General features: G+C 43.1%; 1 protein-coding gene across 1 annotated transcript in view; it reads right to left on the bottom strand.

Moving 5' to 3' along the window:
* Window positions 1-16,579, bottom strand: part of stard8 (StAR related lipid transfer domain containing 8) — a 35,920-nt gene extending 19,341 nt beyond the window's left edge. Inside the window, exons 1-6 of the mRNA XM_084170555.1 lie at window positions 16,283-16,579; window positions 12,332-12,403; window positions 10,425-10,506; window positions 5,830-5,893; window positions 4,276-5,615; window positions 3,883-4,056 (exon numbers count right to left, since the gene is read on the bottom strand). Coding sequence (XP_084026681.1) covers window positions 3,883-4,056; window positions 4,276-5,615; window positions 5,830-5,893; window positions 10,425-10,506; window positions 12,332-12,403; window positions 16,283-16,325 — 1,775 coding nt within the window. The 5' untranslated portion in view covers window positions 16,326-16,579. The remainder of the gene's footprint in view (window positions 1-3,882; window positions 4,057-4,275; window positions 5,616-5,829; window positions 5,894-10,424; window positions 10,507-12,331; window positions 12,404-16,282) is intronic.
* Window positions 16,580-18,587: the final 2,008 nt, after the last annotated feature.

Here is an 18,587-nt window from a genome sequence, read left to right as displayed (position 1 = left end):
GCAATCACAGAGGTCAGACGTTTCTTGTAGTTGGCCACCAGGTTTGCACACATCTCAGGAGGGATTTTGTCCCACTCCTCTTTGCAGATCTTCTCCAAATCATGAAGGTTTCGAGCTGACGTTTGGCAACTCGAACCTTCAGCTCCCTCCACAGATTTTCTATGGGATTAAGGTCTGGAGACTGGCTAGGCCACTCCAGGACCTTAATGTGCTTCTTCTTGAGCCACTAATTTGTTGCCTTGGCCGTGTGTTTTGGGTCATTGTCATGCTGGAATACCCATCCACAACCCATTTTCAATGCCCTGGCTGAGGGAAGGAGGTTCTCTCCCAAGATTTGACGGTACATGGCCCCGTCCATCGTCCCTTTGATGCGGTGAAGTTGCCCTGTCCCCTTAGCAGAAAAACACCCCCAAAGCATAATGTTTCCACCTCCTCCAAACACGGTGGGTTGAGTTGATGCCAAATAGCTCCATTTTGGTCTCATCTGACCACAACACTTTCACCCAGTTCTCCTCTGAATCATTCAGATGTTCATTGGCAAACTTCAGACGGGCATGTATATGTGCTTTCTTGAGCAGGGGGACCTTGCGGGCGCTGCAGGATTTCAGTCCTTCACGGCGTAGTGTGTTTACCAATTGTTTTCTTGGTGACTATGGTGCCAGCTGCCTTGAGTTCATTGATAAGATCCTCCTGTGCAGTACTGGGCTGATTCCTCACAGTTCTCATCATCATTGCAACTCCACAAGGTGAGATCTTGAGCCCCAGGCCGAGGGAGATTGACAGTTCTTTTGTGTTTCTTCCATTTGCGAATAATCGCACTAACTGTTGTCACCTTCTCACCAAGCTGCTTGGCGATGGTCTTGTAGCCCATTCCAGCCTTGCTTTGGTCTACAATCTTGTCCCTGACATCCTTGGAGAGCTCTTTGGTCTTGGCCATATGATTGATTGATTGCTTCTGTGGACAGGTGTCTTTTATACAGGTAACAAACTGAGATTAGGAGCACCCCCTTTAAGAGTGTGCCCCTAATCTCAGCTCGTTACCTGTATAAAAGACACCTGGGAGCCAGAAATCTTTCTGATTGAGAGGGGGTCAAATACTTATTTCCCTCATTAAAATGCAAATCAATTTATAACATTTTTGACATGCGTTTTTCTGGATTTTTTTGTTGTTATTCTGTCTCTCACTGTTCAAATAAACCTACCATTAAAATTATAGATTGATAATTTTTTTGTCAGTGGGCAAACGTACAAAATCAGCAGGGGATCAAATAGTTTTTACCCCTCACTGTACATGTAATCTTGTCAAATTGGATGTGTCTAAACGATAGTCTAAATTGGTAGTTTAAAGTGGGGAAAAGGCTAAAACTACGCAAACAGCACCACAGTTAACATTAGATATTTTCCTTGGACATTGATGTCTTTTTTGGATGAAAACTGTTTGGTCTATCGCCAAATCCTAATCAGTCTATTTCGGAACAAAACAGTTTCCATTTTGTCTGATGCATATTCACATAATGCTTTTTCAACTAAGGGATGAAGCCTAATTGGGTGACAGCACATGGCAGATGATGCAAGAGAAATTTAAGTTTGAACCTTTTAGGATGATAAAACCTGCTAATTTACTGCTGACAACTGAGCGTGCGCTAAAATGTCCACTGCATGTCACGCCCTGACCTAGAGAACTCTGGTTGGTTGGGTCAGGGTGTGAGTTCAGGTTGAGATATATGTTATTAGATTCTATGTTTATGATCTAGAATGTGTATTTCTATGTTTGGCCGGGTGTGATTCCCAATCAGAGGCAGCTGTCGCTCGTTGTCTCTGATTGGGGATCATACTTAGGTAGCCATGTTGCCTACCTTAGTTGTGGGATCTTGACTGGTGTTTGGCTTGTTAGTGTGTAGCCATTGTTGGAGCTTCACGTTACGTTGCTTTTGTTGTTTTGTCAAGTGTTTATCGTCATTAATAAATATGTACGCATACCACACTGCGCCTTGGTCTGACCCGTCTCTCAACGATCGTGACAGAAGATCCCACCAAACAAGGACCAAGCAGCGTGCCCAGGAGCAAAATGACTTGGAAGGAGATATTGGCTGGTAGAGGACCCTGGGCGAAGGAGGAAGCCCAGGCAGGAGAGGAGAAACGGCGACTCAAAAGGACTCGGTCACGAAGAAAGCCAGAGAAGCAGCCCCAAGAAAAAAAATTGGGGGGGCACACGGGGTGGACGACGAGGCAGCAGGAGGCCGTGAAAGGGCTGACTATAGAGGAGGAGGCCGCTATTTTAGAGGTCCTCCAAGACCTGCGGATCGACTGTTTAAGAGAGGAGGCCACCACATTACGGGGGGCTGATAGGAAGAACAGAGCAGGAGAGCTCCCTTAAAGAGGAGGAGCTGCAGGAGGCCCGTAGGGAGAAGGAAATAGTGGAGGCACGGAGAGAGGAGCTGGTCAGGCAACAAAAGGAGCGTGTGTTCATTGAGAAACCTAGGTATGCGGAGATACAGTGAGGGAAAAAAGTATTTGATCCCCTGCTGATTTTGTAAGTTTGCCTACTGACAAAGAAATGATCAGTCTATAATTTTAATGGTAGGTTTATTTGAACAGTGAGAAACAGAATAACAACAACAAAATCCAGAAAAACGCATGTTCCACTCCGGAGCCAGAGCTGTCCGCTCCACCGGTGCCTAGTCCAGCTCTGGTCAGCGGTTCCACTCCGGAGCCAGAGCAGTCCGCTCCACCGGTGCCCAGTCCAGCTCCGGTCAGCGGATCCACTCCGGAGCCAGAGTAGTCCACTCCACCGGTGCCGAGTCCAGCTCCGGTCAGCGGATCCACTCCAGAGCCAGAGCAGTCCGCTCCACCGGTGCCCAATCCAGCTCCGGTCAGCGGCTCCACTCCAGACCCAGAAGTCAGCCCCTCTCCAGGGTCGGGGCCTCCCACACCAGGGTCCAGACAGGGCTTGGTGCATCGTGGGAGGAAGGAGAGGGGAAGCATCGCGCCGAGGTCCAGACCAGACCAGGGGCGCAACGGGGAGGGCAGAGAGGGAGAGGCCGCCTCCGAGGCTGATATGCCCACCCGGACCCTCCCCTAATGAATCAGGTTGGTGCGGCTGGAGTACGCACCTTTGGGGGGGGGGGGGGGGTACTGTCACGCTCTGACCTAGAGAACTCTGGTTGGTTGGGTCAGGGTGTGAGTTCAGGTTGAGATCTGTGTTATTAGATTCTATGTTTAGGATCTAGAATGTGTATTTCTATGTTTGGCCGGGTGTGATTCCCAATCAGAGGCAGCTGTCGCTCGTTGTCTCTGATTGAGGATCATACTTAGGTAGCCATGTTGCCTACCTTAGTTGTGGGATCTTGACTGGTGTTTGGCTTGTTAGTGTGTAGCCATTGTTGGAGCTTCACATTACGTTGCTTTTGTTGTTTTGTCAAGTGTTTATCGTCATTAATAAATATGTACGCATACCATGCTGCGCCTTGGTCTGACCCGTCTCTCAACGATCGTGACACTGCAATTATAGATAATGGATTCTTTGTGTAGGAAAATGTGATTGATTCTTGAGAAGCAAGAGTCCTCCGCATGAGAAATAAGAGCCTGAATGAGAGAAGGTTGCGAAATTGTACAAATCCAAACTTTTTAACAGCTTTCTTTATGGAAAGCAGGTTTTCCTTTTAAACTACTATACATTGGCTGCATAAATGTAGATCAAAGGCCTTGCCATTTGGAATGATGAATACAATGCATTTTAAAAAGCAATTTCCTTACCACAAAAAAATACTCGCTGCCCTGATTAAATGCATATCAAAAGGACAGTATAATAGAGTGCACTTCTTTACGTAACTGCCTTTTATCTATATTTAAATCTCCAGTCCCCAAGGGCCCTCCACTCACCAGCTCCAGCCATGTTTGTTGGGTTCGCAGTACTTCTCCATTATAGCAGTGAGCCGGAGCAGAGAGAACTTTTGCAGCAGGTTAAGCTGAGCGGCTGACTGACGGTTAATTTCCTGGGAGGCTGAAGTCAGGCTCGGCCTGTGGGAGTTCTGGAAACTATGCCACCGTAGCTTCCTAGAGAGAGGGGAAATGTAATGGGAATAAAGGTCAATGTTTTGATCTATAGCGATGCTATGAGTGTCCATTTGTGGTATATCTTAGAGGCGATTAAATCAATTAATTTATGGGTCTTTACTATTATACTATCTAAATGTCAAGAGCTATTTGACATTTGGTGAAATACTGATAAACCTGAACGTGTTATCATCTTTATGTATAACAATGTATGTTTACCTGCTTGGCCTGGTTAAGGAAGCACCCACTCCTGAGTCCCTTCGTTCTCTTGTCTCAACATCTTCCACCTCATTCAAAGAGTTTCCTGTGCTGTCGTAGTCACTGGCCATCGTGCCTACATCTGACATAGACTGCTCCTCAAAATGGAGGCTGGAGGAGAATGTTGTTTCTCTGGTCTCGTCAGTGTCCTCCTCCTCCTCCTCATGCTTGTCACTGAGCTCCTGGCACACCTTCTTGGACCACTGGTCTATATTCTGCTGAAGGCCATGGACATGTTGAAGGATATCATCCAGGTGCTCAAAGACCTTTTCTCTCAACTCATCTGAACTGCCACTAGCCTCATGCACATTGTCATAGATGCTCCCCACTGAGGAACACGAGTTTCTTCTTCTAGGAAACATGTTGAATTCCTGGGACTCATGACTGCTGCCCAGGGAGAGGTTGACGTCCTCCATCTGCCATTCACGCAGCTCGTGAGAAGTGGAAGTAGTGCACAGGCTCTCGATGGATAGGGACTTGGGGAACGTGCCTGGCTTGTGGTCCACTGGCAGATGAACCAGACAATCTAGTCCATTTTTATAGCCACTCTTCTGACTAACCTGTTTAGCCCCCTTCCACCCTACCATGTCATAGTCCTCTAGATAGAGCCAACTGTTCTTCGCATTAGCTCTGTCCACTACTGGGGACCTATGGCCTGTACGACAGATAGTTTGGGCCTTTCTGCTGTAATTTACACTGCTCTTTTCTGTAGTGTTATTTTTTAAACCAGGTAGACTTTCATTGGAAGTGCAATGCAAACTGCCAGGGGTTAGAGGGAACTGCAGCGGAGAGGTCACAACTTGGCCATCTGTCACTTCCCTCTCTTTATCCTTTCTCTTGATCGACTCCATTCTCTTCAGGAAGGTATTGGAACACCTCTTGGTCTTCTCTCTGCTGACAGGAACAGTAACCAGGTTTTTGGGAGACACAGGCTGGCCCTCACAGGCGGATCCATTGGGAGAGTGGGAATCATGGGAGTCATGGTGGGAGGTAAGGATGTAGGGCTCTGCCATGCTGGTGACCTGACTGGAGGGGGTGCTGGACGTGGTACCTCTGGCACTCTCCACACTCAGGCTGCTGCTGCTGTGGGTGGAGGTGACCTCCAGGTTGCTGAAGTCACTCAGGATGCTCTCACTACTGGCCGAGGCCCTCAAGGGGCGCAGGGTGGTGGAGGAAAGGACCTCCACGCTGGGGGAGATGTGTTGGGAGAAGTTACGCAGTCGGGACCATGTTTTACTCTCTCGCTGGAATGCCCAGCGGTCACTGATGGCACATAGGTCATCCTCCTCGGAGTCTTCACTCTGCATCAGATGAGAGACAAATGAGAGACCATTTTATAACATGGTTATGGAAGGATTATTTACATTGACAAGGGCTATGTCTAAGTGCAAAGCAAATATAGACTTATTTGTGCATGTACAATGGACTATAAAACAATTGTAATATACAAGGCCGTCAAGCAAACTCAGACATGTAACAAGCTATAGCAGTGGATCTAGTGGCTGGTCTACTCACCTGTTTGCACTGAAAATGGACCTCCAGTCTCATGGAGGCACACTTGTTCAAGGTTGACAGCCTCCTACATGGAAATGAAAGAGATCAAATGAATAAACATAGGAAATATCCAAGTATTTGGTTTGTTTACAAGTGCAGTGCCAATCCAAATTACACTGAACAAAAATATAAACGCAATGTGCAACAATTTCAAAGATTTGACTGAGTTACAGTTCATATAAGGAAATCAGTCAATTGAAATAAAACAATTAGGCCCTAATCTATGGATTTCACGACTGGGAATACAGATATGCATCTGTTGGTCACAGATACCTTTTTAAAAAATGTAGGGGTGTGGATCAGAAAAGCAGTCTGTGACCACCATTTGCCTCATGCAGCGCGACACATCTCCTTCGCATAGAGTTGATCAGGCTGTTGATTGTGACCTGTGGAATGTTGTCCCACTCCTCTTCAATGGCTGTGCGAAGTTGCTGGATATTGGAGGGAACTGGAACACGCTGTCGTACACGTCAATCCAGAGAATCCCAAACATGCTCAATGGGTGACATGTCTGGTGAGTATGCAGGCCATGGAAATGGAAGAACTGGGAATTGCTTCCAGGAATTGTGTATAGATCCTTGCGACATGGGGCCGTGCATTATAATGCTGAAACATGAGATGATGGCCGCAGATAAATGGAATGACAGTCGGCCTCAGGATCTCGGCACAGTATCTCTGTGCATTCACATTGCCATTGATAAAATGTGTTCGTTGTCCATAGCTTATGCCTGCCCATACCATAACCCCACCGCCACCATGGGGCACTCTGTTCACAACGTTGACATCAACAAATCGCTCGCCCAAACAACACCATACATGCAATCTGTCATCTGCCCGGTACAGTTGAAACCGGGATTCATCTGTGAAGAGCACACTTCTCCCTCGTGCCAGTGGCCATCGAAGATGATCATTTGCCCACTGAAGTCGGTTACGACGCCGAACTCCAGTCAGGTCAAGACCCTGGTGAGGATGACAAGCACGCAGTTGCGCTTCCCCGAGATGGTTTCTGACAGTTTTTTGCAGGAAATTCTTCGGTTGTGCAAACCCACAGTTTCATCAGCTGTCCGGGTGGCTGGTCTCAGACGATCCCGCAGGTGAAGAAGCTGGATGTGGAGGTCCTGGTCTGGCGTAGTTACAAGTGGTCTGCGGTTGTGAGGCCGGTTGGACGTACTGCCAAATTCTCTAAAATGGCGTTCGAGGCGGCTTATGGTAAAGAAATTCTAGAACTTCTAAAACTCTACCCACATGTACATATTACTTCAACTATCTCAACTAGCCGGTACCCCCGCACATTGACTCTGCACCGGTACCCCCCTGTATATATAGCCTCCCTACTGTTATTTTATTTTACTTCTGCTCTTTTTTTCTCAACACTTTTTTTGTTGTTGTTTTATTTTTACTTTTTTTGTTAAAAATAAATGCACTGTTGGTTAAGGGCTGTAAGTAAGCATTTCACTGTAATGTCTGCACCTGTTGTATTCGGCGCATGTGACCAATAAAATTTGATTTGATTTGATTTGAAATTAACATTCAATTCTCTGGCAACAGCTTTGGTGGACATTCCTGCAATCAGCATGCCAATTGCATGCTCCTTCAAAACTTGAGACATCTGTGGCATTGTGTTGTGTGACAAAACTTCACATTTTAGAGTGGCCTTTTATTGATCATGCTGTTTAATCAGCTTCTTGATATGCCACACCTGTCATGTACAGTGGGGAAAAAAGTATTTAGTCAGCCACCAATTGTGCAAGTTCTCCCACTTAAAAAGATGAGAGAGGCCTGTAATTTTCATCATTGGTACACGTCAACTATGACAGACAAATTGAGAAAAAAAAATCCAGAAATTCACATTGTAGGATTTTTTATGAATTTATTGGCAAATTTTGGTGGAAAATAAGTATTTGGTCACCTACAAACAAGCAAGATTTCTGGCTCTCACAGACCTGTAACTTCTTCTTTAAGAGGCTCCTCTGTCCTCCACTCGTTACCTGTATTAATGGCACCTGTTTGAACTTGTTATCAGTATAAAAGACACCTGTCCACAACCTCAAACAGTCACACTCCAAACTCCACTATGGCCAAGACCAAAGAGCTGTCAAAGGACACTAGAAACAAAATTGTAGACCTGCACCAAGCTGGGAAGACTGAATATGCAATAGGTAAGCAGCTTGGTTTGAAGAAATCAACTGTGGGAGCAATTATTAGGAAATGGAAGACATACAAGACTACTGATAATCTCCCCCGATCTGGGGCTCCACGCAAGATCTCACCCCATGGGGTAAAAAAATCACAAGAACGGTGAGCAAAATTCCCAGAACCACACGAGGGGACCTAGTGAATGACCTGCAGAGAGCTGGGACCAAAGTAACAAAGCCTACCATCAGTAACACACTACGCCGCCAGGGACTCAAACCCTGCAGTGCCAGACGTGTCCCCCTGCTTAAGCCAGTACATGTCCAGGCCCGTCTGAAGTTTGCTAGAGTGCATTTGGATGATCCAGAAGAGGATTGGGAGAATGTCATATGGTCAGATGAAACCAAAATATAACTTTTTGGTAAAAACTCAACTCGTCATGTTTGGAGGACAAAGAATGCTGAGTTGCATCCAACGAACACCATACCTACTGTGAAGCATGGGGGTGGAAACATCATGCTTTGGGGCTGTTTTTCTGCAAAGGGACCAGGACGACTGATCCGTGTAAAGGAAAGAATGAATGGGGCCATGTATCGTGAGATTTTGAGTGAAAACATCCTTCCATCAGCAAGGGCATTGAAGATGAAACATGGCTGGGTCTTTCAGCATGACAATGATCCCAAACACACCGCCCGGGCAACGAAGGAGTGGCTTCGTAAGAAGCATTTCAAGGTCCTGGAGTGGCCTAGCCAGTCTCCAGATCTCAACCCCATAGAAAATCTTTGGAGGGAGTTGAAAGTCCGTGTTGCCCAGCGACAGCCCCAAAACATCACTGCTCTAGAGGAGATCTGCATGGAGGAATGGGCCAAAATACCAGCAACAGTGTGTGAAAACCTTGTGAAGACTTACAGAAAACGTTTGACCTGTGTCATTGCCAACAAAGGGTATATAACAAAGTATTGAGAAACTTTTGTTATTGACCAAATACTTATTTTCCACCATAATTTGCAAATAAATTCATTAAAAATCCTACAATGTGATTTTCTGGATTTTTTTTTCTCATTTTGTCTGTCATAGTTGACGTGAACCTATGATGAAAATTACAGGCCTCTCTCATCTTTTTAAGTGGGAGAACTTGCACAATTGGTGGCTGACTAAATACTTTTTTTCCCCACTGTATTATCTTGGCAACGGAGACATGCTCACTAACAGGGATGTAAACAATTCAGTTTTTCATGTCAATGTGTAATATTTTGAATGTTTTTCAAGGACTACTCCCATGGCTCCCCTTTGTAATTGTGTTCCACCTCTGCCAACCCCCCCCCCCAACATGGTGTGAAATTCAGTCTGGGGTGGCGTGATGTAAAAATAAAACAAAATGCATGACTTTTTCAGAGCAAGAGTATGCAGACATGCAGGCCTTGAGCCAGGCTGTTTTATTTTTACATCACGCCACCCCAGACTGAATTTCACACCATGTCAGTTGCTGCACCACAGATTGAAATGAGTCTGTGTGTGAGGCATTTCACTAACCGGTTTATTTTGGAAAACAATTGTCAATAGATATGTCGTAAATTTCAAGAGTCAGGAAGTCTACAGTGAACTTTAACACATTTCATTTTATGCTTGATTCATGTCTTTTTTCTGAAGACAGACAGCAGTTCAACTTTTCTCTTACAGCTCAAAGTTTCCATAGTTGGAACTTGAAGACATAAAAAAAGTTTGTCTTTATCATATATTTTTTTGCATTATTGTATCGTATCGTATCATATCGTATCGTATCATATCGTATCATTTTGTATCGTATCGTATCGTATCATATCGTATTGTATCGTATCATATCATATCGTATCGTATCATATCGTATATTTGTATTCTGAGAGCATAGATTCATAGCTACTCCTCTGAGGACAACCTGACAGCATGAAGTGACACTGGGAGCTCAGGTGATTTATTGGGATTTGATTGGCAATTCAGTCACCGTGTCTCTACTGCTCTTACACACACACACACACACACACACACACAGAAAGTCTATCAACTCAAGTTATAGTTTGCTATCCACCAGAACGCTGTTCAACAGAGTTAATATATTCATAGATTTGTGCAACTGATGTTCGAGTTAATGACCAGCAGTGAAAACCCTCTTTATCACACCTCAAAAGATGGATATGGGTATGAATAATTATTGTAATTATTCTTGACAAAAAGTTTTAAACAAATGATTGTATTTATAATAGCAACAATAACAATCCACATCATTATAGTGGGATTCCTATACCTCCCAGAAAACAAATACAAATATTTTTTATTCAACTTAATTTAAAAAATTGCAAAACCATTACCAACAATGCATAGCATACCTTATAGTATGAGACTTGGATGCAGACATATGAAAGGTAATGGAAATGTGAATGTCTTACCTGCATAGTGACTTCAGTGAATCCTGGTCCAGAAACTCATGGTCTTTTTTCACAGAGGAGATGTCTAACGGAAGCAGTCCCGCTGCAGATCAAGAGAGGTGGATATGTTAATAGATGTGTTTTGACATTTGTTTTATGGGAACTTTACTCTCTCTGCACCAAAGACACCAGAATAACAGCATATGGCCATGTCAAAGTTGATGAATATATGTTTTGCGGGTAAGTTATACTGTTGGGTGATTTGATCAGGTTCTAGGAAAACACGACCAACCTCTGAGGTCATAAATATTTATATATTTTAAACGCCAGGGTTGTGGGTTCGATTTCCATGGGGAACCAGCACAAAAAAATATATGAAAATGTATGCACTCACTACTGTAAGTCGCTCTGGATAAGAGTGTCTGCTAAATGACAAAAATGTAAATGTCTATGATATAAAATTATTATAATAATAATATAATATGCCATTTAGCAGACGCCTTTATCCAAAGCGACTTACAGTCATGCGTGCATACATTTTTGTGTACGGGTGGTCCCGGGGATCGAACCCACTACCTTGGCGTTACAAGCGCCATGCTCTACCAGCTGAGCTACAGAGGACTACATTCATGCCAACCGGGCATGTGCAGACATTCATTTTGAGACATGCTGCCTGCAGTCCTTGGCAATGCATGTATTTTATACAGTATTATGTAGTTGCGACTAAATCAGCAAAAGTATATTGTTTGACAAGCCTTCACATTACTGATCAATGGCTGGATGCTATGGACTCCAAATCTCATTAATTTTTTACAACAGTTTGATTAAAACTGTAAAAAGTGGTTACAAATTCTATGTGGCTCTACGAGGGGCTATTTTGTGTGCATAGGGATATTAGAGAAAGAAAACTGTTCATCACACAACATTCCAGAGGCTTCTCATTTCCAGCTTTTGTTTCTCTCTACTTCCCTTTTGCAGAGGCTACACTGTTAGGAGAGGGTGCTTTCCTTACATCTGATGAGTACTACCTCCTGGCATGTAGAACAAAGTTGATAAACAATTAAGATAGGCTGAGAATAAAATGTAGTACCAAAAGGAGATGATTTGTTAACACATACAGTACCACCAACCAACTGCAAACATAAACAACGTTTAGTCAGAATGCCTTCACTCTTTTCTTTCACTATAGCTTCTATTGACTGGCAGTGGTGCATTTCCTACATTTCTAATTAATGTGAATTATCACTAACATTGAACTTTGAGACTTTTCCAATTTGCCAGACTTTGATCTATGATTTACCTGTCGAGTTCATTCTCCATAGAATATGCATAGCAACAACCAGCAAATTGAAAGAAAGCGATTCAGTCAAGAATAATCAGATATTGCAATTCAATTAGCTTTCAACCATGGGGATAGCTTGATAAGAAGCCTGCTGAGCGGAGGGAAATAACACCGCTCATTGACAACTTCTGCATCATTTACATTTTAGTCATTTAGCAGACGCTCTTATCCAGAGCGACTTACAGTAGTGAGTGCATACATTTTTCATACTGGCCCCCCGTGGGAAACGAACCAACAACCCTGGCATTGCAAGCGCCATGCTCTACCAACTGAGCTACAGGGGACTAAGCCTACCGTCAGGTATATTTTGTTACCCAAATTTAGCTCTAACACCCTCTAACACAGTACAGTAATTGGTGATGGGAGATGATTACATTGTGTAAATAGTGGCAAATGTGGTTTGTTTCATATCACTATAGTACTGTGCATGCATTGATGAGCTAGACGTTAATGGATGTAAACCTTTCTTTGTACTGTAGGAGCTAACCAAATACAACAAGTCTCTCTGGACCATAGTTGTTATATTCACTTGGTTGAACATAATAGAGTCTAGAGTCCATAAACCACAGGGAGAACTATTGATTACCTTCATAGAGCTGGGCATATTGCGGAAATCCAGCTGCCCGCAGCCAATTACAAGCTTCTTTAGCCTCCAGTTCTGAAAAGGAGAAAGGAAAATGCATAAAGATACACAGACACATGTATTGTACTACAGTTTCAACCTAAGTACATCTTCTAAATTAAAAGTTAGGTGGTTGCTATGACTTGACTTGTTACATAAAGCCAGAAGTTACGCAATAGTTTAACTTTACATATTTCTCCAACCAGATTCGGAGAGCCTGATAGAAGGCAATGGTGACGGCCAAATGAAAGACCCCAATGCACAAAGGCAAAGCAGAGGCTTATCTATAAAGTTGGTTTAGCATTTTATTTTGTCTTTCTACTTTCCACAGTTTAACAATACTGTCACTACTGGTGCATGACATTGGCCTGACAAAGGCAAAAATTAATTCATAGAAACTAAACACGTCTGGGTGGGATATGTGGACGCACTGACATTACTGCCTCCGGCATATTGTCAATGTGGCCTTTTAGCAATATGGTTGGTTCAGATTACCTCGTATGTTGCCAGGTGGTTAATAGAACATATCCTCAGAAGGTTACAAATGAAGCCCATCATGAAATTCAACCCATGCCTTGAAAGTTCTGAAAATGGTTAAGATCGCAAAAATGTACATTCATCTTCCTGCTTAGTAAATATTTCATTTGTAATGGTTTACAAACAAGTAGCCTACAGCGTTGGATTTTTAATGGAGAGACAATTGATAGATTGTGTGTGTGAGGACCTCTCTCCATATGAATATAGTTTCTCTAAAAGGTAATGAATGGACATACAGTAACCAGTGAGCCTTTCACACAAAGACCAGTTTGCTGTACTATAGCCTACTGTATGTTTGACTCACGTCTAAATTGTCCCTCTCTTTTCCTCTCCGGGAGACTCCACCTCCTTACGACATTCCTTAACTCCCATACTCCCCGAGTTCCGACTGGATATCATAACTGAGGCCTGTGTTCCCAAGCACCATTACTGTTTCACTGTGCTATCCACCAGGGAAAGCCTGAAACTCCAGCAGTAAAAGAGCATTTGTGTAATAGGTCTTCGCAACACCAACTTTCAGAAGGGATAGAGCGGTATCTGAACAACTGCCAAATTACCAGTCTACTCAGTTATTCAGAATCACAATTGATATCAAAGGAACATGAACTAAATATGTGTGGCCTATATCATTATTGAGATGGTGAGTGTAATTGTAAGGAACCTCTCATTAATTCATGAGTTCCAAGCTAAAAGACCTGTGAGCTGTGCGGGTCCCCGGGGAAGCCATGCTTCCTTCCCATGTAGATATCTCCTCCCTAACTGCCCTGCCCTACAGCAAACTGGCTCCAGGAAAAGGCCTGTTGTAGCCTATATGCAGACTCATTGGGATTACTCATTGAATACATACTAAACCAGTACAAGCCACCCACTGAAACTAAAATAGCTACATGACATACACCATTGAGACTTGGTTAGCCTCATGCCCTCTTAGTTCATGGGTTTCTATCACATATTTAAGCCAAACTAGCGGAATCCTCTATGCTGTGAGGTCAGTAAGCAACATGATTAAATTCCAATAGGAAAGTCAAAACCTAAGACACCCAAGAAGAAAAACCAAGAAACTACTACAGCGACTGACGTTTAGAGGAATCTCCCATTGGTATGTCGGAAAGCTCCTTCACTGCAAAAATATCCTGCCTCTCATCTCTAAAGATCGACTGTCCCTTCCCTGTAATTAGTCAGAGAAGCAGCTGGGAGGCTGTTGAAACCTCAAACAGATTTGCCTTGAGGCAAGTGCAGCATCCTGACCAGCGCTACCATCTGGTTTTCCTTCTCTACGGTGTTCATTTGAGCCGCCTGCCAATTGGAGTCTTTCCCTCATGCTGAGGCTTGAAGCCGCCCTCTGAACCTTGACACCATCAGATACCTGAACAGCTGAGACTTGGGGAGTATTAACAAGTCGTCATTCAGAGCTCCTTACAAGGGAACACTGATCATGTTCTCCTCTGACTTCTGCACTTCACTGCCACCATCAACAAGCTTTACAGCCGTAAGATAATTAAGTATATAATATGAATGCCATACTGAATTTCTACAAGTGATGATTGAATTCATTAAATTGGCAGCAGATGTTTACAAAAAAAAGAAAGGGATTTTCTGCATTCGTGTAAATCATACTACAGTTGAGACACTTCAAAGACAGTATTTTCATTCATCAGCACTTTGAAAGTTGGACAGAAGGTGAAGCAACGCATTTTTATGAGACTTGTTGTTTGATTAGATAGCGAGTTTTGACCAGTCACGTTCTATAGATTTTATAACTGTTGTGTCTGAATGTAAATGTGGCTGTCTCTTCAGGGGTCGGGGGTGAACAGAAAGGATGACTATTGTTCTGGTGGTGAGAGGTGAGCAGGAGGCCTGCCTGCCTATCTTTCACCTGCCTGCCTGTCAAGTTAACTGGAAGGTTAGACAGGGAAGACCTGGTTCTCTATGAGGGAGCAGAGTGCTGCCTTTTTTTCTAGAGTGAAGTGAAGGTTAACCACAGAGCGAGCTGCTGTTTTCCTGTCTGGGTGTGAGGTGAGCAAAGGGGCAGAACGGTCGGTACCCATCCCTGGGTTGGGTTGGGGGAGAGAGCACTGATCAGGAGAGGTGTCTGTCTCGCTGGTGGTTGAGGTGTTGCTTCTGTTTAAACTCCTCATCTGAGGAGCAGATGGTTTGACACCACAGAGAAAGAGAGAGAGACATGGTGGGGCAGGCTGGGTTAGGGTGGATGGGAGGCTAATGGCCGACAGGAAATCCCCAGCACTAGGAGGGAGTGTTGACACAAAGGGAGACGTTTATACCACAGTGTCCTGAGGGGCTCTGCATATTTTATGATAGAGTGTGTTCTCTGTGCTGCTGAGGGCATCAATTACTATATAACCCATCGTTTACATGCTATCTAATGATCATGTTCTTCTCTGACTGCTGTACTTCTCAGGGCATTTCTGAGGACCATTAAAACCAGAAAATAAAATAGGCAACATTGTGATTGGCCTAAAAAGCCTTGCTGTGGTACGAGTTCTACATTCTCCAATGTAATTTATTACCTAAAAATCTCTAAGCTTGTGCCTTTTTTCATACCATTTATAGTTTTTATCCATTTTATACCTTAAAATGTAATTAATGCAAATGTTATTATAAATGCTTTACCATAAACACAAGAATAACACCGTGGTCCCAAGATAGAGAGGGGATATTCTCTCAGTAACCACAAATCCCTGCATTCCCATTTCTCTTTCAAAACTGAATAATTGGTATTGTTCGCAGGAGATGTAAGGCTGCCATTGTTTCAAACCCAACTTTGCAATGGAAGGCTAAGCTACCACAATGTAAGCCATTGATCACCAAGGGTTCAAAGCCCACACGATCAACAAGTCTTACTGTACATTTCCATTTTATTAAAATTCCATCAGGATTGAGCGTGTGTGGTGACATCAGGAGTTCAAAGGTCTCATTCTCTCTACACTGTGGATGGCTTTAACATTATGGTTAGGCATATAACATTATAATATATAATTACGTAAGGTAAAAAGCTGTATAATTGTTCACTACAATGGGCTGTAAAAAATAATCAGAATGTATTCAGAAGTAGATACAGTTGAATAATGACTCTAAAAAGAGAACTTCTTTAGAAGAAAGAACATGATGTTTTTCAAAGCACATCATAAGCTTTCTAAAACATACCTTTCATTCTATGTTTTTAATTCTTAATCAGTAGAATTTTAATAGATCTTTCAGAACTTTTAAAAATAAGAATTAAATCAATCATATGGTCTATCTAAAATGTCCCTCTCTTTTTCTCTCAGTGGGTCTCCATAATATACTGATGTAAATTAATGTAAATAAACTAACTAAAAATAAGATGATCTTTTCAGAAAGGATAAGTCTCATACTCACCATTTTTTCCGAGCAGTTGCTGAAACTTAGTTCGACCACTCATTAACAAATAAAAAGGGCATTGAAGCCCAAAACACTCAACAGTAGCCTGGTGGTGGAGGTCAAAACTTTACAGATTCCATAAGTCATTGAGAGTTAGTTACACAAATCCAAGAAGAAAAGTTTCAAGCAGGCAAAAGAAACCAAGCAGGGGAACAGAAGCCAGGGATTCCAAAGAAATGGCCACTTTTCTATTTGCGAACAACTGTACCAGCCTAACTGAACCTGCCCTTCATGACCCCATTCATGTTGAAAACCATCTGTTTCCTCTTGAACAAATGTCCCACCTCAGACACCCCACCCCCCTCCAGGAAGGCCATACCATTTGAGCTAGTGAGGGGGTGAATTACAGGCTTTCCAAACTCTAACACAGCCTTACAAACCACAACTTTAATACAGAAAGATGATTCATTTCTTCCTTTCAAACTATAAATGATGGCACAATTATAATATGTTTTATTCTTTTTACTTAACTACCCTACATTTAGGCCTAATACTGTTTCACTGACTAGCCTTTCAGAGCTTCAGTAAATAACTTTCTTGTTTAACTTGTCAAATCTATGACACCTCTAAAATAGTTATTTCAACTCTTTAAACATATCTCTGAAGCTGTCACAAATGCTATCAAACCAAACATGATGTATTGTAGGCTGTGTGAGCTCTGTTCACACAACAGACTTGTTGGAACAAGCCAACAAGCCAGATTTGAGGAGAGGAAACAATATACAGTGCCTTCAGAAAGCATTCCTACCCCTTGACTTATTCCACATTTTGTTGTGTTACAGCCTGAATTCAAAATGGATTAAATATATTTTTTTCTCAACCATCTACACACCATAATGACAAAATGAAAACATGTTTTTAGACATTTTTGCTAATTTATTGAAAATGAAATGCAGAAATAGCTCATTTACATAATTATTCACACCTCTGAGTCAATACTTTGTAGAAGCACTTTTGGCAGCGATTACATCTGTGAGTCTTTCTGGGTACGTCTCTAAGAACTTTCCACACCTGGATTGTGCAATATTTGCCCATTATTCTTTTCAAAATTCTTCAAGCCCTGTCAAATTGGCTGTTGATCATTGCTAGACAACCATTTTCAGGTTTTGCCATAGTACAGTCGTGGTCAAAAGTTTTGAGAATGACACAAGTATTGGTCTTCACAAAGTTTGCTGCTTCAGTGTTTTTAGATATTTTTGTCAGATGTTACTATGGTATACTGAAGTATAATTACAAGCATTCCATTAGTGTCAAAGGCTTTTATTGACAATTACGTTAAGTTTATGCAAAGAGTCAATATTTGCAGTGTTGACCCATCTTTTTCAAGACCTCTGCAATCCGCCCTGGCATGCTGTCAATTAACTTCTGGGCCACATCCTGACTGATGGCAGCTCATTCTTGCATAATCAATGCTTGGAGTTTGTCAGAATTTGTGGGTTTTTGTTTGTCCACCCGCCTCTTGAGGATTGACCACAAGTTCTCAATGGGATTAAGGTCTGGGGAGTTTCCTGGCCATGGACCCAAAATGTCGATGTTTTGTTCCCCGAGCCACTTAGTTATCACTTTTGCCTTATGGCAAGGTGCTCCATCATGCTGGAAAAGGCATTGTTCGTCACCAAACTGTTCTTGGATGGTTGGGAGAAGTTGTGTTGGTACCATTCTTTATTCATGGCTGTGTTCTTAGGCATAATTGTGAGTGAACCCACTCCCTTGGCTGAGAAACAACCCTACACATGAATGGTCTCAGGATGGCATGACACAGGACTGATGGTAGCGCTCACCTTGTCTTCTCCGGAGAAGCTTTTTTCCGGATGCCCCAAACAATCGGAAAGGGGATTCATCAGAGAAAATGACTTTACCCCAGTCCTCAGCAGTCCAATCCCTGTACCTTTTGCAGAATATCAGTCTGTCCCTGATGTTTTTCCTGGAGAGAAGTGGCTTCCTCGCTGCCCTTCTTGACACCAGGCCGTCCTCCAAAAGTATTCGCCTCACTGTGCGTGCAGATGCACTCACACCTGCCTGCTGCCATTCCTGAGCAAGCTCTGCACTGGTGGTGCCCCGATCCCGCAGCTGAATCAACTTTAGGAGACAGTCCTGGCGCTTGCTGGACTTTCTTGGGCGCCCTGAAGCCTTTTTCACAACAATTGAACCTCTCTCCTTGAAGTTCTTGATGATCCGATAAATGGTTGATTTAGGTGCAATCTTACTAGCAGCAATATCCTTGCCTGTGAAGCCCTTTTTGTGCAAAGCAATGATGACGGCA

The sequence above is a fragment of the Coregonus lavaretus genome (genome assembly GCF_964263955.1).
Source record: "Coregonus lavaretus genome assembly, chromosome: 10".
Taxonomy (NCBI): domain Eukaryota; kingdom Metazoa; phylum Chordata; class Actinopteri; order Salmoniformes; family Salmonidae; genus Coregonus; species Coregonus lavaretus.
The sequence above is the reverse complement of the archived record's forward strand: the minus strand, read 5'-3'. Positions and strand labels throughout refer to the sequence as shown.